The 20,983-nt window shown below is 34.3% G+C and overlaps 1 protein-coding gene across 2 annotated transcripts in view; it reads right to left on the bottom strand.

Moving 5' to 3' along the window:
* PTPRK (protein tyrosine phosphatase, receptor type, K) overlaps positions 1-20,983 on the bottom strand; it is a 618,790-nt gene that overhangs the window by 18,710 nt on the left and 579,097 nt on the right. For both annotated transcript variants that reach the window (XM_010834647.1, XM_010834648.1), the window contains exons 15-21: positions 18,434-18,594; positions 12,061-12,245; positions 10,274-10,361; positions 9,083-9,159; positions 6,341-6,377; positions 4,242-4,339; positions 3,693-3,809 (exon numbers count right to left, since the gene is read on the bottom strand). In XM_010834647.1, coding sequence (XP_010832949.1) covers positions 3,693-3,809; positions 4,242-4,339; positions 6,341-6,377; positions 9,083-9,159; positions 10,274-10,361; positions 12,061-12,245; positions 18,434-18,594 — 763 coding nt within the window. The remainder of the gene's footprint in view (positions 1-3,692; positions 3,810-4,241; positions 4,340-6,340; positions 6,378-9,082; positions 9,160-10,273; positions 10,362-12,060; positions 12,246-18,433; positions 18,595-20,983) is intronic.

Here is a 20,983-nt window from a genome sequence, read left to right as displayed (position 1 = left end):
AAATACTGGAAATTATTATTTCCTAGGATTTCATTGTATCTAGACTAAGATCTGTCTCTAAGTTCACACATAATATAACTTTCTTAATAGCAGGTATAGCTAGAGCTCTGTCCCTTTTGTCACATATTTTGTTTTGATTGCTCTTCATTTGGAATTGACAAGTAGTTTAGTTACTTTATCGATCTTTTCAAGGAAATATATTTTTTATTAAATTTATTCTTTTTTGTCAGTGTCTCATTTTTATATCGGAGAAGGCAATGGCACCCCACTCCAGTACTCTTGCCTGGAAAATCCCATGGATGGAGGAACCTGGTAGGCTGCAGTCTGTGGGGTCGCTAAGAGTGGGACACAACTGAGAGACTTCACTTTCACTTTTCACTTTCATGCATTGGAGAAGGAAATGGCAACCCACTCCAGTGTTCTTGCCTGGAGAATCCCAGGGACGGGGGAGCCTGGTGGGCTGCCGTCTCTGGGGTCGCACAGAGTCGGGCATGATTGAAGCAACTTAGCAGCAGCAGCAGCATTTTTATATTTATTTTTCCCTTTGTTTTATTGACTTTTTTCCTGATATTCTAGTTTAACTGTTTTTTTTTTAAAGATTTTAGACTATTTTTCAAAATAGAAATCACTTTTGATTATATATTTTTCTCCTAACTTGTAGAATATTTTGATATAAAATTATTTATCTTCATAATATAATTTTAGTTCTGAGGCAATTGTTGTTCAGTCACTCAGTCATGTCTGACTCTTTGCGACCCCATGGACTGAAGCATGCCAGGCTTCCCTGTCCTTCACCATCTCCCGGAGCCTGCTCAAACTCATGTCCATTGAGTCAGTGATGCTATCTAACCATCTCATCCTCTGTCATCACCTTCTCCTCCTGCCTTCAATCTTTCCCAGCATCAGGGTCTTTTCTAATGAGTCGGCTCTTTGCATCAGAAGGCAATAGTTCATTCAAAGATTATTCACAAGAGGACTTTGGTGATTTCTGAGTCTAATTTAGGGAGTTGCTGGTCAGTGATTTGTTGTTGTTTTCCACTGGATTTTGGAAACATTTTGAATTTTTATTATGTATTTAAGTTTCCTTTATAACTAAGTTTGTGAATGATTTCTTTTTAACTCTTTATTTTATATTGGAGTATAGCCAATGAGGGGCTTCCCAGGTAGCGCTAGTGGTAAAGAACCTGTCTGCCAATGCAGGAGACATAAGAGAGGTGGGATCAATCCCTGGGTGGGGAGGACCTCCTGGAGGAGGGCATGGCAACCCACTTCATTTTGTTGCCTGCAGAATCCCATGAACAGAAGAGACTGGCAGGCTACAGCCCATATGGCCACAGAGACTCGGACACCACTGATGCGACTTAGCATGCACGCAGAGCCGATGAACAGTGTTATGATAGTTCCAGGTGGACAGCAAAGGCATGATTGACTTTTCATAAGCTTAAATGAAGTTATAAGAAGAATATATATTCCAAATTCTTTTGATGATAATGGAATCTAGCTATTCATTAAATCATGTTTGATGGTTCTTTTCTTGAAATCTCCTACATCTTTGCTTATTTTGCTTGATTTGTCTAAGAAATTCTCATACATACTTTATAAATGTGATAATCATAATTATATTGCTCTGTATACTGGTAATTTTCCACTTAATATTTCCCCTAATTATTTTTTATGTTTGTAAAATTACTTTTAAATATCATTTATAAAGAGTGGTATTTCTAGATCATGGATGTATAACTTTATTGTGGACATTTACGGCTATGTAAAATATCTACGACTATATATGAAGTCATTGTGAACTGAAAGTCAAAGTCGCTCATCCGTGTCTGACTTTTGCGACCCTGTGGGCTCTACAGTCCATGGAATTCTCCAGGCCAGAATACTGGAGTGGGTAGCCTTTCCCTTCTCCAGGAGATCTTCCCAACCCAGGAATGGAACCCGGATCTCCCTCATTGCAGATGGGTTCTTTACCAACCGAACAATTAGGGAAGCCCATGAAGTCAATTGTAGTTTAAATAAATTTCTTAGGATAGGTGCATGGAAGGTAAAATTAGTGGTCAAATGATATCAATATTTTAAAATTCTGTAGATAAATTGCTTTACTGATTTACGGAGAGCTTGTGTGCATGTGTGCTAAGTTGCTTCAGTTGTGTCCAACTCTGTGCGACCCTATGGACTATAGCCTGCCAGGCTCCTCTGTCCATGGGATTTTCCAGGAAGGAATACTGGAGTGGGTTGCCATGCCCTTCTCTAGGGGATCTTCCCGACCCAGGGATTGAATCCATGTCCCTTATGTCTCCTGTACTGGCAGGCATGTTCTTTCCCACTAGTGTCACCTGGAAAGCCACAGGGTTTATGGCAATTTAAATATGATCAGCAACACATGAAAATATGTCTCATCATACTCTTAAAATCAATCCGAATTATTATTATTTTTCTAAAAGTGCTTGCTGTTCGGGATGGGGAACACGTGTATACCTGTGGTGGATTCATGTTGATGTATGGCAAAACCAATACAATATTGTAAAATGATTAACCTCCAATTAAAATAAATAAATTTTTATTAAAAAAAAAGGAAAAAAATGGTATATCAGCACATGAGGTTAAACATTTTCAATAGGCATGTTAGCAGTTGCTTTTTTGTGGGGCAGAGATTCTAGTATTTCCTTTATATTTATATTAAAGCTATGAGTTAAGAATAGTAAATAATCACAATTTCTTTGTTGTGTGTGCATCTTTTAATTAATTATTTTGATACAGATAATTTTATACTTTTGTGTGGTCAAATTTATTAAACTTTTCTGTAACAATGTATGTTATTGCTTTTATGTCTTACTTTAGTCCTCTCACACTGCCCACTAGCTTTAGTCTTTCTGAACCTATTTAAAAAAAAAAGTCAGATTGTATTACTCCTGGGCTCAAACCCTCCAATGGCCGGCTACTTTTACCTTTCATACAAACGAAAATCATCATAGTGGCTCACAAGACCTCACTTATTTGGCTCTGTAATTTCCCTGACTTTAAATCACATTTCTTTCCCTTTCATTTACCTATCTCTCAATACCCTAGACTCCAGTATATTTCTCACTGCGACAGGAATATCATGCCTCTAGGTCTATGAAATCACTGTTCCCTCCATCAGGAATATTCTGCCAGGGATACTCACCCTGGGATATAATCCTTCCATGGGATATATTACTCTTTCCCTCACTTCCTTCAAGCCTTTATCACATGTTACTTTTTCAACTACTCCTTTCCCGATCATTCTTTTAAAACTGTAAACTATTCCTTCCTCTACCTCAGCAATGTTCCCTGTTTCCATTCCCAACATTATTTTTATACATGGTACTTTTCAAACTATATGATGTATTTATTTATTAACTTTTACTGCCTTTTTCCCCTCAACAGATTATAAGCTCCACAAAAGAAAGGGTTTAATGTGTCTTAAGGTTCAGAAACATGCCTGGTACGTGTTATGCTCTCAAATAAATACTTGTGAAATGAATAAATAAATAGATGGATTTTATAGCATCCTTAAAACAACTCTTGACAGGGATGTATGGCAAAACCAATACAATATTGTAAAGTAATTAACCTCCAATTAAAATAAATAAGTTTATATTTTAAAAAAAGAAAAAAAAAGAAACAATTTCAATATACTTAATATTGTAGAACGTTAGGGTACTTACCCTTTCCAGGGTGAATGTCCTAACTACATATTCAGCCAGTGGTTCCATTTCTACACAAGTTACTTTGAAGTCACCATAAACTTCGGTATCATCAGGCCAATACTTATAGCATTTAACCTAAATGACAAAAAGTATATATAGGTCAACCTGAATATATAATACACATTAACCAAGATGATTTAATTTCAGTGATAACTCTTCAGGTCATAGTTAAAAGACAGTTTAAAAAGCCATAAATAATAAAAAAATACATAAATAAAATAATCTGTAACACAACAGATAGAAAGATTTTGTGTAATCTCATAAAAACATACAAGCCTGACAATGCAACTAGATTCTAACATAAAATCAAAGTTTATTTACTTTAATAAATGAGAAATCAAATAATTTCTTAGCAATCAAAGACTCACTTAGGAGCACTCAGTTGAAATGCTATGCCTAAGAAAGTTTTTCAAACAATTGAATGGTATTCTATTCTAAGTGTGTTATGGATTGCTGTTCAACTTATACTCATATTTTATAATACACAGGGTGTTTTTTGCCTCTTACCCGGCCAACTTCAACTAAATTTGTGACCATCACAATGCATGCAGACTGTTCTTGCCAGATCATTCTCCAGAAATCATACACTGTTTCATGAACTGGGCCTATAAAAAATGAATTTGAATAGTATGTTATCAGAGAAATTTTGTAGTTAAAAAGAAGTGTAGATAAGAAAAAGGACAATATAAACTAAATGAACCAAAGTAGAAAACATAAAGGCCTAGCACAAAATGTCATTAAAAGTATTTCAATTCAATTCATATCTAAATTCACACTAAAGGCAAAAAAATAGATATATACAAGTTTGTTTGCTTCAGTTTGCCTTCTGTGTTTTCAAATTCAGAAGACACCACTAATTTTTAGGGTACTTATATCTGTCTCTGTTGTTGTTGTATAGGCCACTCAGTCATGTCCAACTCTTTGCAACCCCATGGACAATAGCCCACTAGGCTCTTCTGATCATGGGATTTCCCAGGCAAGAATACTGAAGTGGGTTGCCATTTCTTCTCCAGGGGATCTTCCTGACCCAGTGATCAAACTTGTGTCTCTTGCATTAGCAGGCAGATTCTTTATTCACTGAGCCACCAGGGAAGCAGGGGCTATATCTGTCTCTGCTGCTGCTGCTGCTAAGTCGCTTCAGTCGTGTCCAACTCTGTGCGACCCCATAGATGGCAGCCCACCAGGCTCCCCTGTCCTTGGGATTCTCCAGGCAAGAACACTGGAGTGGGTTGCCATTTCCTTCTCCAATGCATGAAAGTGAAAAGTGAAAGTGAAGTCGCTCAGTCGTGTCAAACTCTAGCAACCCCATGGACTGCAGCCTACCAGACTCCTCTGTCCATGGGATTTTCCAGGCAAAAGTACTGGAGTGGGATGCCATTGCCTTCTCCATATCTCTCTCTAAGTTACTTTAATTCATCTTCATGTAAATGGGAAAATAGGAAGTCTTATGCCACCATCAACCAAACAGCACACATTACTAATTAAATATACACACATCATTTATAAACAGTGAAGTTTAGGGGTTAATGAAGAACTATCAGATATATAAAGTGAAGTCACGCAGTCATGTCCGACTCTTCGAGACCCCATGGATTGCAGCCTACCAGGCTCCTACGTCCATGGGATTTTCCAGGTAAGAGTACTGGAGTGGGGTGCCATCACCTTCTCTGATCAGATACATAAGGACATGTTCTAATTTATGGTATCATCTCTGAGCTGCAAAAGCATCTACTGGGCTAAACTTTACCCTATAGCATGAAACAAGAATATCATTCACCATGGATGATCTTTCTAACTTTAAAGAGTTTATAATTAATTAAACTCAGTAACTCCAAAGATATGTGAAAAACAGTTAGAAAATAACCTCTGTAAAAACAGCAAATTAACTTTTGTTTTACTTTCCTTTTTTATAAAAGAAGATGTGCAGTTTTCTTATCTGATGGTCAGTGGTCAGTTTGGGGAGATAACTAGAGGTGGTCTTGGTATGGTCGTTAGGATACTTTTATTCTCCAGTGTGCCACTCTAACAAGATTTCTTCACTTTCTTCTACTTTTCCACGAAGAATGAACTCAAATAAGTTCCCTTCAGCCCTTTCCTATGTCTTAGTCTTGACTTGAAATAAAAAAATTGTTGCAAGACAGTCCAACATCTCATTATAGCAATGTTGGCCTTGGGTACTATTACATGCCAGGCCAACAAACTCTGTTGCAAGGAAACAGGCACCTTATATAAGATGAGATCTCAGTTGCTTTCATCAAAAATAAGTAATTTCTCTGCCCAGCACTGTTTACTAGTGCTCTGGGACATCCAGATACCAAGAACCAAATCTCAAAGACTACCAGCAGGTTCTATTTTACTTTTAATTAAAAAAGTAAACCAAGGTTTAATTTATATACATGTTAAAGAGATAAAACAATCTGTATTATACAGATGAATAAAGAACAGTGTTAACTGGAAGAGCTGATTTTTTTTTTTTAACTCAGATCAAATTTCAAGAAAACATCATATAGATGAATTAAGCAAGTTTGATTACTCTGTTATCATTTGGTTATTCTACTCTATTATCATTTGGTTATTCTACTCTATTTAAAAAGGCAAAGTTTTACCTTGAGTTGCAATGTAGTGGCTTGGTCTCTGGTAGCCCTAAAATAGGAGAACAAAGTGGTCATCATTTTATATCAGTGTCAGAAATAAATGAATGAAGGCATAAAAAGATGAAGACAACCACCTGTTAAGATTAAGTTATAGTAAAAAGTCCAGAAATGAGTAGTGAACTCATAGTTCACTTCTCAAACCTAGGTTATCTGAAAGGTAAAAATAAAACAAAAATTAAATATTTTAAGGGGTCTGATTAGAATAAATATTGCACAATTGAGTTTTGCTTGCTGGAAAATAACTTTATAGATTTTGTTTGGTTTCACTACAATGTTTATGCCTTCATGTTAATCTTTAGTTTCATTCCTGGCAAAACTGTGTCCAAAAATATTAATTCTTATTTTATCATCCAAAAGTACAACACACTGCATTACAAATGGACAACGACATATTAGAACCATAAAAAAATAACAGAACATTCCAATGTTAGAGCTGGACAATGCATGTGTGCATCAAGTCAAAGTCCTGCTGAGATTTTTTTTAGAGAATACTTCTATTTGATAATATGTTCAGGAATCTGCCAAAACTATTTTGTATGTGCTGATAATATTAATTTACACACACATAATTATAGGTACACACATATATAGGGAAAAAAATCTTTTAAAAAATGCATCTTATCCTGAACAAAACGTTTAGTACTTTTTTCTTTCTTTTTATAGTGTGCCAAGAGTTTTATATAGTTAAGCTCTTGATATTGTTCCATAAAGAAATTACTCCAAATAAAAGATAAGTTGTCAGTTGCTTTCAATTGATTTAAATTTCAATAGATCATTAGTAGCAAAAATGTTAATAGGGTTAAGCTTTGTCTTTGTTGTGTCTTCAGCAAAGGGCTTTAGTAAAAGCCTGAGTTAGCAGACCATCTGGTCCTATCCAAAACATCTGTAAGACATTTGGTGCATACCAAAAATTGTTGATATTTATAGGACCCTCGGTTGTGCCCAAAATGTCCATAAGACCTTTGGTCCATGCCAAAAGGTCCTTAAAAATTGTTCCTATCCAAAATGTCCATAAGCATACTTGGTCCATGCCAGATAGTATTGGATGGCACCAAATATCAAGGACTTCTGGCATAGACCAAATGTCTCCATGGACATTTTGGAAAGGAGCAAAAATCAAGGATGTTTTGGTATGGACCAAATGTCTTTAACGGATGTTTTGGATAGGACCAAATGTCCTGCCAGGGTCTTGGCAGAAAACCAAGGTTAAACTAAACAGGTAAGAACAAGTACGAATTTGTCAGAGAACTGTTGATATTTTTATTCTAGAGAGTAGACTGTTTAGTTTTCCATATTGAATGAGAGTAAAATAATGATCAAAAATTTAACCAATATACTCAAAGACTATAGTTAATAAAATTCATTAATTCAAATATATAAATAATGACAAGTCACAAAATAACTATAAAACATGAACTTAATAAATGTGATAAAATTATTTCTTATTTATAGAAATTATAAAAAGTTAGATCCTAATCATACATATATTTTGCATATCTATAAATGTGTCATATATGCTGCAATTGTTGATATTTCTATCTTTTGCCTTACAAGTAATACAAATTTAGAATTAATTCATTTCAGTATGCCTGAACTATTTTTTTAAATAGTGAAGTTTAATGAGTGCTTAATATGTGCTAGGCATTGTGCTAAATGATCAACATGAATTACTTCATTTAATTCTCACAATAAAATGATGAGGTTAGTGGTATTGTTATTATCCCCATTGTAAAGATGAGGAAAGTGAGGGACAGAGGGATGAATTAATTCTTGCAATTTCCAGTGTGATTTTGAACCAAGAAATATGAACAGAGCCTGTCCTTCTTGGATGTAGTATACTGCATCCTTAATATTTTATTTTATTTGATAATTACTTGCATTAAACAAAGGATTTGCATGTACATATGTCTTAACCAACACTGAACAGTGGAATGTATATTAAAACAAACTTTCATTTTTATGATTCAATATATATGTGTGATATGTGTATTTTATAAATGCAATTTTATAATTATTTTGCCTGGGTAATTTTAATACTTTACAAACCAATACCACACACCACAAAATAGTCTCCCTACCCATTTTTAACATCAGAAGTCAAATGTAAAAAGGTAAAATTTCAGAAACACTAATACACATCATACTATCCAGCTTCTCACATATGTTTAGGGAAGGGTAGGATAAAAGCCAGAAACAGAAACCATCAACAAATAAAACTCGAGTACATAATAAATTGTCAAAAGCTAAAAATGATCCTGCTTTTCTAAACATAGAAAAGGGAGGGAGGTAAAATAGATCTTTACACATGTAAAGGAGTTACAGAAAAATGAACATAGATATACTGTATGAGGCTAGTTAGGTGAAGCATGCAGAGAGAACTAGTAGTAAGCATTAGGAAAAACTGTAGTTAAGAGTAGTTACATTAAGTATTTATAATAGGGTGCTGTTATTTACATATAGTGGTACTTACATCCCTGTACAGCCAAATCTACAGCCCAAACCAAAGTCAGGTGTGAAAGAAAGCACAACAACGTCAGTAAGTACTAGGACGCAGAACAAAGAAAAGTGTACAGTTTGTTCTTTATTTTAAAAAGCTAGCAATCACTTTATAGGTAATAACAAGGAAAAGATTTATATATATACATATATATATAAGCCAATAAATTGGGCATACTGCAGGATAAAAATACTTACATCTATATAGTTGGCATTAATGTAATCTGAAGAAGGATCGTCCTCAACAGGTTGCAAAATTACTCTGGAGTGATCATCTGAGATTTTTAAAGGATAAAATAAAAGCTATTAAAATTCCCCCCTGTTTTGAGACAATGACCCTAGTAGAAACTTAACATAATTCAGTGGTTAACAACAGATTATCCATAATATACTTTCAAAATTTCATTGGATACCAGTCATTTGAAAAAATGCAAGAACTTGAATGAACTCATTACTTATTTTGATGATAATATTTTGTTAAGAAAGCTTCAATGACTAGCATCTTCATAGTTAGGAAATTTTTAGTAGACATGATAGTAATGTCTGATAAATCATCATTTCAGTCATAAATTTTTCTGAATTACTAAACTTGCCTTAACTCCTAATTTTGCTTGTTAGGCATGATTTTAAATGGGTGGGATCTTTTCTCCCTGTACTTTACAGCAAATGGGCCACAGAATTAGGGAGTGAATTTCGAAACCCTACTCTCAACTTCTTATTTTGTGAGAGTTATGGTTACTCTCACAAAGGTTAAACTCTGATGTATTCAAAAGAGAGTGTAAAATAATTTAAATTGAGAATAAAGTAGTCTAAGTAAAATCAGCAGCTAGTTACAAGCTAAACTATCTGTCACTTTTCTTACTGCTCCTATGGTTTCATATGAATAAAATCAATTTATTTATCTCATGAATACACCTTGAAGACTTAATCAGGAGGAAGTCCCTAATGATAAATAACTTGGAGCAAATGGGATTCAGGCACTGGCTCCAAGAAAGGAAACAAGGTATATGGAAGGAATAACACTCCCACCTTGAATGTGTTTGGTGGAAGAGTTATAGTAATTTAGCATGAAAAAAATCCTTCATATTCATTATCCTAATATTTTCAGTTGTTAATGACACCTCCAGGCATTTATGTGCAAACATAAAATCCAGCAGCACATTATCACCACAAGATGAAGAATCTGAGCCAATTAATGAGAATGATGACAATTTCAGAATTGCTGCCAATATCCAATGCTATTATAATATTAAAAAGCTTACTTCATACAGATCGTCATCCTCTGGGATTGTTTTTAAAGTTTAAAACCATAGAAGGAGTAACTGAAAATTTACCCTTTATCTTCTACACCTGGTTTTTACATTTATCAAGACTCATAAGAGAACTTACATGCTATAATGTTTCCATATCTGTTTTTTGCTCTATTTTGATCTTTTTTAGCTACATCCCAAGATGCTGACTGTCCTTCAAAGAAGCTCTAGAAAAAAGCACAATTAACAAGCACACTGAATTTAATTCCTTTCCTTGAATCAAGTCTGTCTGTTTTAAAGACTAAAATAGTAAAAGCCACTTTCTCAGGGAGGAAGGGAGTCCTACAGCAGTGAACAAGATCAATTTTCAGACCTCAAAGCTTGTTTGTTGGACTCATACTTGTTCATCTTGGATTGGACTGAGTTCAAATTGAGGACAAGAAACAACTTTAGGGGAAAAAAAGCAGGGGGGCGGGGAGCCTTGAAAGTATTTCAAATTTAACATCACTGCAGCTTTGTGAGACGGAAGTAGAGAAAGCATCAGAGACTTCAAAACTACTTTTAATGAGCATCTTTCAAAAATATGCTTCCTTTAGCATTTCTAACAGGACAAAGAAAACCTGTTTTCTCCCATAATTATTCATTAAATCATGTGCAATACATCACATTTTAGTTTCTTTGAAGATCATGAAAAGGACTCAGTCTCCACAACAAGAGACCATATGAAAATTAAAAAGAGTCACCATCTCCAAGAATCTTGGAACAGATGAATTTGTTGATTGGTTTAATTACCATATGCAGCAATTTAAAATATGGGTATAGATATCTTTTTGCAGAAAAACTTAACAACTTTGCTCAACACAAGAAAGGGGGTCTTCAAAGAGCCAATGGTCTTTGAAGTGAGGTACACAGGAATACACATGCAATGAACAACAACAACAAATAGTTCTGACAGAATATTGTAATTCCTTGTGCTATTTTGTCACCACAGCATAGTGTTTCCAGCCTATATCTAAAACCGACATTCAAAATTCAAAAATAATTTCATTCACTCCCAAACTAAGGTATAACAAGTAATCTGTGAATAAAAGGCGATGTTTAGAAGATTCCTTATGAAGTTAAAGGTATTATATTTTAGGTGGTCTTTCAAAGTAAGGTACCCCTTGGCTTCTTTCATTTTAACTGTGTGTGTTTGGTGGTGGAGGTACATCTACACCCCAGAGTGACATTTCTCATAAGTGAAAAGTAGCAAAAGAACTATTTCCTTTTTGCTATATTATGTACATTGGGATGTTTAGTTAAATAACTTCCTCTGTAGTATAATCTTGCTGTTTTACTTTGGGTAGGAAGGGGAAATAAGGATGAAAGAATTTCCCACACCCTTTTTTGGGCTGCTTTTTGTTGTCTGAATTTGCAGTACTCTGTTTTTCTTCCCAGCCACCCTCAACCTATAATCCTCAAAACAAAACTCAGAGTGACAAGTAACACATTTAACACCCATAGCTTGATCTTATTTTCAACAGAGGGTCAACACGCAAAGAGGCAGACAAGTATCCACTGCTTAGGTCATTCAAATGGCAGAAACTGCAAAGGTACACTAGGACTCAAGATATTCTGCTATGGATTTTTGAGTGGGGAAAACATAAGGTCTAACAAACTGGTCTCTAAGTAGCATAGTAAAATAAATTATGGAATCCAATATTTTTTATTAAAATGAATTTTGACCCAGCTATACCTCCAGGAAGTATCCTTTTTTCAATCATCTACATCCTTCTCCTCAAATGCCCACTAGATTGTTCATAGACAAAGGATTAGAGGGTCTACAGAGTATTCCAGTGCTTGCTATGTAAATGGGAGGAAAAGCTGCTAAATTCTGCTGAGTATCATGGTTAGAAGTAAGATTCAACATAGTATTGAAACTTTCACCTCATATTCCTCTTTGAACCCATAGCTGTCTGATGTCTTCATGAGATTAATGTGCTGTAGTAAGTCGGCTACCCTGATGGCTGGGTGCAGCTGTCCCGTCTGGTAAGGGGATTCTGTCCCCTCACACAGGTAGCGAGGTACATCAAGAAGACGACTGGATTCTGCTGTAGCACTGTGGTTCTCATCTGCCATGTTTCAGATTCCAGAAGATTAAAAAAAAGACAAAGTTACCTTGTTTAATATATATCTATGCAAAGCAGATTTTAAGATCTTATGATCTTTCTGATAATAGGAGGAAGAAAGAAATATAGTACAGACCTCGGGCAGCATCCCTATAAAGACAAAGCCTTTTACTTCAGCTCCAGGTAGGAGGTCAGGGCATATTATTAATATGTGTATACAAGCAAGACAACAGATGCTGTGAGATGTAGAGAAACAGCTGATCCACTTTAAAGAAGTATAAGTGGGAGATTTTGCTGAGTTTTGACTTTTTTCTTGTATCTGCAGTCATAGTAGTATATTGTGAGACCAGAAGATCAAGTTGTCAATTGGACAGGTGTTTTCATTGTTGATTAAATTGAACAAATTCTTTCCCACCCATATCCCAACCTCCCTATATAGGCAACCCATCCCCACTGTGGTCCTACTATGCCCTTCCACCTGGGACTTTTTACCATGAAATACTCCAGACCCATAAACTTGAACATTTACAGAATCTGCCCACAGCCCACTATGTCTGCCAGCCAGGTTACATGTGCATTTGCACTTCATCTCTACTCCCTTGGTTTACTATTATTGCTGTTTTTTATTGCTGATACATTTTGACTCTTCTGGTTACTGTGTACAAGAAACCTTGGTTTGTCTCTGGGACAAAATATTTAGATACTTTTTCTGGAATTCCTCCATGGCCCATCTTGGCTGAGCTACACAGCGCCTGCTTTACATTCCCATGGCCTTCTGTTCTCCTACATTCATTTCACTTACAATATATTTTAATCATTTATTTCTTGATCTCTTTTTCTAACTAAACTCTAAATGCTTAGCATGTAGAGACAAGAGTCATATTTTTCTTTTTATTCTTAATGCCTGGTAAAAGCAGTCACTCAATAAATATTTCAATATTTCAATGAATCAATTAGTTACAAATCCATTAAATCCCTCACCACCCACATTTAAGTGCAGGCCCCATCCCAACTGTGTTGTTAGCTTAAAATGAAAAGAAACTCTTAAGTCTCTGTCATAAGAAGGAAGAAAAGAACAAGAACATTTTACCTCTGAAAAATAAATATTATTTTAATGACCATAGTGCTAATCATTACAACGAGAAGAAGCATGCTTATAATGATCACATTTAAACTTACCATCTTTAAAAAAAACAAATGTTTTAAGGGGTGTTACTTTGGCAAACATTATACTGCCAAACTCATTTACAGAAGAGAAAGTACACTCTTAGGGGAACTTTTGTTTTAATGATACTGCATACTGTAGAGAACGATATTTAGTTAACAGTTAAACATATTTCAAGTGCTGGTACATTTGCCTGTTCTATCACCAACTCTACAAATAGGATATGGCAAAAAATGAATTGTTGTCCCCATGATAAACATTTTTTCTTCCTGGAGAAGGAAAAAAAAAAAAAAAAGAAAAAGAACCCCACAATCAGATTTGTGTGCTTCTATAATTTAGCTTGATTGCATTTACTTTATTTTCTCTTACTAGACTGAACGTAGTTTTTTATTTTGCATTTACTTCTAAAACTCCACATTGAATTAAAAAAAAAAAAATTCTGTTGGATTCTGTTGTGACCTAAAAATACCCAAAAGAATTGACACTTTTTACTCTGGTTTCCCACCCCTCTACACACAAACATTTGCTAGCAACCATGATTCATGAGCGTTTGCTATTTTTTCTGAGATGACACTCAATTGGTCTAGCTTTGCTAAAATACTGCAATCAATAGACTGACATAAAGAAATATACATCTCCCCTGTAAAATTAAATCCAGAAGCCACTGATTGGGGCACTATCACAGAACATACAGCTTAGGATAAGAAGTAAAGAGAACAGAATGTCAGGAAGGCAAAATGCAATCACCCAAGCTGGAATAAAGGTAGTCAGTGCTCTGTGAAGCAGACCTGAGCTCACATTGTACTTGCTGGAGCAGTGGAATATTTACATTTGTAAAAGGCTCAGTAAGAAACAGAGGATTCATCCGTATTCCAGATCTTACATGATTACGTCTCAAGATGAGGTAGACAGTGCCTTTTGCTTTGCATTAGGCTTTAATACAGTAGTACAATGAGCAGTATTTTTTTTAAATAATTACATATGAATTATTAATATCTATACATTTCTACCTCACCTCATTGAATTACCTAACAATGCGACTAGAAGCAAGAGTACATGTACTAATTATTATCCTTACTACACATTTAAGAATAACTTTAAATATTTCTTTGATGGAAAGGTCCTCTATAGTTCTTTGCAATACACTTACCAGTAATAGGGACTTTAACCCAATGCAGCAGTAAAACACAAGAAAACAAAAATATGAATCAATACAAAAGTTTCTGACTTCTTTTTAAATCAGTAAGCAGATATTAATATCAAGCAATATTTGAAGTGATTTCAAAAATTGCTTTATAAATACAAAATCAACTGATGTAAAACAACTATAAACACGGTGATTCCAAGAATGATGAAGAATGCAACAAATCATTTCTAAATTTGGTATGATTAACAAGCTATTTAGCTTTCAAAGAAGAAATATAAAAAATATCAACCAGCTTGACTTACAAAATGAAATAAAATGCACAATGATTTTTTAAATGAATAGATTTATAATTCTATTGTGTTAACTCTAGCCTTCCTTAAAAATAAATATCCTCTTTCATGGGAAAATTATTACAATAATATTTTAAACTTTATATATTATCTCATTTTCTCTTTACTAAGCTCTGTGGAGAAGGTATGGTAAGAATTATTATATCATTTTATTGAAGAGGAAGCAAAGACATTTTTCATGAATATTTTCGTGAGTTCATATTTGTGAGTTCACAGGCGGACTGAGACTTATTAGACCCAATTTTACATGTCTTTGAATATTACCATAATGAAATTTTAACAGGTAACTATCTTTTTCCTTGAATTTTTAATAACTTCATTGAATTTAACTTATGAGCTTGATGCTGACCTTATTCTACAGTGCTCAACAGAAGATGACATTTTCAGAGGAATTTGATGCCTCTCAAAGACCATAATTCCTGGCTCCTCCCTATATGATCAGGCCATCCTTTGGGGCAAATTCCCCAGCTCACTTCCCTGACCTTATTGGTGGGAATATCAAAGGGAGAGTGCAGTCAGAGACAGAAAACACTGACTTACAGATTCTTTTAGAATATACCCTTGTATTTTAAAATTTTAGCTTTTAATAACTATTTTAGTCAAAAAGGTATATTTTACTTAACTGAGTTAGTTGTATTGTCCTAACATATTTTGAAAATATAATTAAACATTAAATATGTTGATAATAAAAATATGTGTAAACTGATGTCTTATGTTCAAAGAAATTTAAATATAAAACATGAGAACTGGGAATTTTAAAGGTACATTTATCTGGCAATTTCTACATTTCTCTGATTAAATCTTAAATATTAGAAGCACGGGGGACAAACTGATAAGACGACTTGTGAACATACAAGCCAGCTGGTCATGAATCATTGCTGTGTAATTAGTCAAGGGATAGAGCACAAATCGAAATGAAACCCATTGCATTCTTAAATATATTGTTAAAGATTTATTTAATTTTACAGCTGAAAAGGTCTTATTTATTACTAGCAATACTAGCTGTCTTAGATGTTATGCACTGGTAGTGTTAATTGCTCAGTCGTGGCCAACTCTTTGTGACTCCATGGACTGTAGGCCGCCAGGCTTCTCTGTTCATGAAATTCTCCAGCCAAGAATTCTGGAGTGGGCCATTTCCTTCTCCAATGTGGTGGTAAATCTTGGCTTAATGTAAATTTTTTGACAGATAACACTTATCATGTAAAGTGCATATAGAATGCAAAACTCCATTATTAATACTATAGCAATTTTACCTGCATTTATAAATTCTTAACTAAGACAAAACTAAAGCAAATGCACAAATGCCAAATGTTTACTTGGAAATGCATTCTTTAGTTGTTATAAAATTAGGAGGATTTAGAAAAATCCCTTTAAATCAGGTATATTTTATATATATACACTAGCGATTCTGGTAGCACTGGCCCCTGAAATGTGTACATTTGGATTCATTCTACTAACTTGCAAATATAAACATTAGTTTTATATTCATATTAAGGGTCCTTGTACTCACTCCAAATCTAACAGAACCAAGAATTAAAGGATAAGTTGTTTTTAAAAAGTATACCCAACTAATTTGAAATGCACTAGATCTAATTGGGTTGATCACAATTGCTCTCTTTGATAAAATCAGGACTACATTTTCAAAATCAAACTGCTTCTGCCCTGTAAATACTGTGTAGACAAAGCTGTAACCCATGCAAGGAGGTGTGATCCATGCAAAAAAAGATGACAAAGAATTAGGGCCTCACCTAACACAGCGGTCGGCACAAGTGGATCATTGGGCACTGCAGGAAAACAAAGCTCATGAAGGAATATATTGCCCTAAAGTTGTATTTCATAGTCTTTTTTCCTTTAAAATAGATTTATCATTTCTTAAGAAATATAAATATTAAACTTTCTTTATTACTATAACCTGCAAAGGGACCATTCTCTTTCTCAACTTGGGTTACCTCAAAATATCAGGAAAGGTACATCTATAATTATAGTTCAGTAGTCAGTCCAATTTTAAAAACCAAGAAGATTCAACTTCAATTTATAAAGATTATAAAATTAGGGGGAAAAATGCATTTAGATCTATCCAGTGAGAGGTACTTAGAGAGGTAATTATATTCATTCCACTTTAGCTAACTTTGGAAAATAGATTTAATCCTTTCTCCAAGTTCATAAGTGTATATTTATAGATATACTTCTAAATTCAAACTTCATAATAAGGTATATAGGCATTAGATAGAAAAGCTTTGGAAACAAAAATTCTTTCAAATCTTTAATTGATTAATTTTAAATCAAGTGGTTAGAGAAATGATACATCTATACTTTTAGCAAAACTTTCAATAGCAACGTTTTATGTTTTTCTCTATTATTTATCTTACAGTGAAAAAAAAAATAGAACAGATCAGAAAGTCCTTATCACTATGAAAACTAAATTCCAAAATGACTCATTATAATATCCTTAACTACTAATGTGATATAGGTACATATCAGGGAAAATCATGGCCAATAATTTTTAAAAAGTTTGCACCAAGCTGAACATTTCAGAAAAAACATCCCCTTTTGAAAAGCCATAAATGCATAAACCTACAAATACTTTATTTTCTCAGTCTTACCACTACATATTTTTATAATCTGTATCAAAAATAACACTTCTATTGTTTACTTCTTTCCTTATACAGTTTTTCCCAAACTGGGATCTGTGGCAAATGCCTCTGTGAACACAAGGCCAAGGATAAACACAATTTGCTTTCCTCAAGTACCAATTTCACTTATTTATTTGAAGAGACAGTCAGGTAATTGAACTTAATTTTAAGTAACAAAATAAACACAGTGCTACGGAATGGGATAAACAAAATTCTAGAAAATTTGACGATAAACAGTAATACTGATCATGGGGCATTAAACAACACTTCAGAGGAACTGTTTTAAAAGATATGCCTCCACAGATAAACATTTGCAATTCTTAACATAGATGAGTGAATAGATGGATTTCACCATTCCCTGTCAATCCCTCAGTTCAAGTAAATTTTTGGACTTCACACCAGATACTTAACAGTATGTAGATTTCTTTTTTCTCTGGTTAACTTTTTATTACTGAAACTCTTGAGGCATCTATAGAATAATTAAATAGAATGACTTCCCATGCCAATAATTCCCAGAAAGAATTATGATATCTCATATCTCAAAGACTTACCCTTACACAATGGAAGATTCAAATACAAAACAATTATAAATTCTGACATGAGCTAATTTTATGTAGGCAATCTATTTTAACTTAAAGCAATAAGATTTGGTCTGAGTGGTGTATGAATGTCTCTTATAGTAATAAAATTCATACAGTTTGAAGTTAAATTAAATCAAATATCAAGACTGAAGTCTTCTGATAAACTCGTTTATTCCATATCACTTTTTCTATTTCCAGTTTCTTCTTCCACTCTCTGTCTTATTTCCCCTCACTATTCAGAAGCTAATGTGTTGAATTTGAGAGAAATTAAATAGCTTTAAAAGTCATTGATCAAAATTTTGGTAAAGAACTTACATCTTGGACTAAAATTATGTTGGTCCATGAAGGTGATGGAAAGAGGGTCTTCTGCATGCAGAGTGCTTTGATCAGCATAGCTTCGATCCATAGCATTTACCATGTGTGTCATTTCCTGCCGGGTGTTCCCCATAGCATCTTTGCGTTTTTTAGCAAGCTTGCTGCCAAGACAAATACGAAAGGGAAACCTTAGTGTCAGGCTTGAAGGAGAACTGACACCAGCAGTAAGTAGTTCAGGAAAGCCCGAGGGTAAAGATATAGATTTGGTTTAGAAACTCTAAGAATATGTCATAATTTCAGGAATTAAGTTTGACATCCAAACAATATCTGTTGATTGCTATAAAACTGTTTTATTTGTCATATGGATATTTTAACATTCAAGCTGTCAACCCAAATGTCTCATCACTTCTTGTATTTTATCATTACAATAAATTATCATAAAGCATAACTATACTTTATTAAAACAGTAAGTAAATGCTTCCTTAGTAGTGTTGTTCAAAGAAAAGTTAATGCTAAATTTTGGTTTTCCTTCTGGGTGATTAACACGCTTGATCAAAATTTCAGATGTTCTGTGGAAATAACATGACTACTTTTTCAAGTTTATTTTATTACAGTCATCCAGTTAAAATAGACAAACTCTATTCTTCACTCTTTGTCTTTTTGTTCAGTAAAAGTGCAGTGTGTAGAATTAACACTTTTAAATATATTTATATAACATTAATCCAAACCTAATCAGGAAATTTGTAGAATCAACTGCAGCTTGATACAAGGCAAATACTCAGGAATATATGGGGAAATTATGTACTTTATAAGAAAAGTACTTTGAGAAGAGTTTGGAAAATGCTGTGTAGAGGTATTATGCAAATGATCATAATATTGAATAATAAACATGGTCAGATCCTAAAAATATGTTTCAGAACCCCATGGCAGAATGCCAACTACAAATGGCCTCACAGATGCAGCTACGTAAATGACACAGGAGATTTGGAAATGAGCAGAGTTAGACTTTTGAGCTCCTCAGACACTGACATCTTTATCTTACATACCAAGGATGTTAAATACAATCTGGTTCATTGTGAATGTTACACATGAAACATGCAATTAAAAAACTATTTAAGGTATATAAAATTCATCTCATATTAATAAAAAGAAAGGGACTCTCAATGCCTACAGTTTGCCAGATTATGTTCTAAGTTTATGGCAGCAGTTTAGAGGCCTTGGAAATATATTTTAGTTATTTTAAGAATACCATTTCTCAGCTGGATTATTAACTAGGGTAAATTTTTCTGATTCTCATTAGTATCTGTACTAGAATAATTATACTGATATACTACAAATATGTTAAAAAAAGTTATTTATTTAGTAGTTGTGTTTATGTCCAAAAGCTTTTCCTTTAGAAAATTAATCTATTAATTTGATAGCTACTCATGTGTAGGACATTTTTCTCTGAGAATTATAGTCCTTAGCCTCAAGCATACATACCCAACAATATCCAATATATTGACATAGCATATATGACACCTAAGATAGTCATAAACTAAGCTTTAGAGATGGAAATGGCATACATTTTAGAAATAATAACAATGATAAGGATAGTATTATCAATAATAAAACAATGACAAAAGTATAACAAAAACTACCACCACCACTACCACGACCACTACGTCGTCACAACCACGTCACCACCACCATTATTTAGCAGCAATATTTGCTCTATTCATTGAAAGATCTCTTACCTCTTTTTTCTAGGCTAGTGGGCAAAAGCTCTGTAAAACTCCTAACAGGTTTTAGACAGGGAATATAAAAGTGTTGCTTCCCATAGTGAGACAGCACAAAGAAGGGTGGGGATTGTGGGGAATTGGAGAGTAATTTAGGGGGCAAATTACCTAAGTGAACATTGGCACTTGATCCCAGAGTAGTTTCTAATTTTAAAATTATTTTTGAAGAGAAGTCACAAATCTAAATATGTATATTTTCTTATTCTTTCAAGTGGTCCTATTTTTTGGAAGAGTGTATGTGAAATTAAAAGACGCTTACTCCTTGGAAGGAAAGTTATGACCAACCTAGATAGTATATTCAAAAGCAGAGACATTAGTTTGCCAACAAATGTCTGTCTAGTCAAGGCTATGGTTTTTCCTGTGGTCATGTATGGATGCGAGAGTTGGACTGTGAGGAAGGCTGAGCGCCAAAGAATTGATGCTTTTCAACTGTGGTGTTGGAGAAGACTCTTAAGAGCTCCCTTGGACTGCAAGGAGATCCAATCAGTCCATCCTAAAGGAGATCAGCCCTGGGATTTCTTTGGAAGGAATGATGCTAAAGCTGAAACTCCAGTACTTTCGCCACCTCATGAGAAGAGTTGACTCATTGGAAAAGACTCTGACGCTGGGAGGGATTGGGGGCAGGAGGAGAAGGGGACGACAGAGGATGAGATGGCTGGATGGCATCACTGACTCTATGGACGTGAGTCTGAGTGAACTCCGGGAGTTTGTGATGGACAGGGAGGCCTAGCGTGCTGCGATTCATGGGGTCGCAAAGAGTCGGACACGATTG

Source organism: Bison bison, unplaced genomic scaffold, assembly GCF_000754665.1.
Source record: "Bison bison bison isolate TAMUID 2011002044 unplaced genomic scaffold, Bison_UMD1.0 scf7180017864035, whole genome shotgun sequence".
Taxonomy (NCBI): Eukaryota; Metazoa; Chordata; class Mammalia; order Artiodactyla; family Bovidae; genus Bison; species Bison bison.
This window is presented reverse-complemented; position numbering and strand designations above follow the sequence as displayed.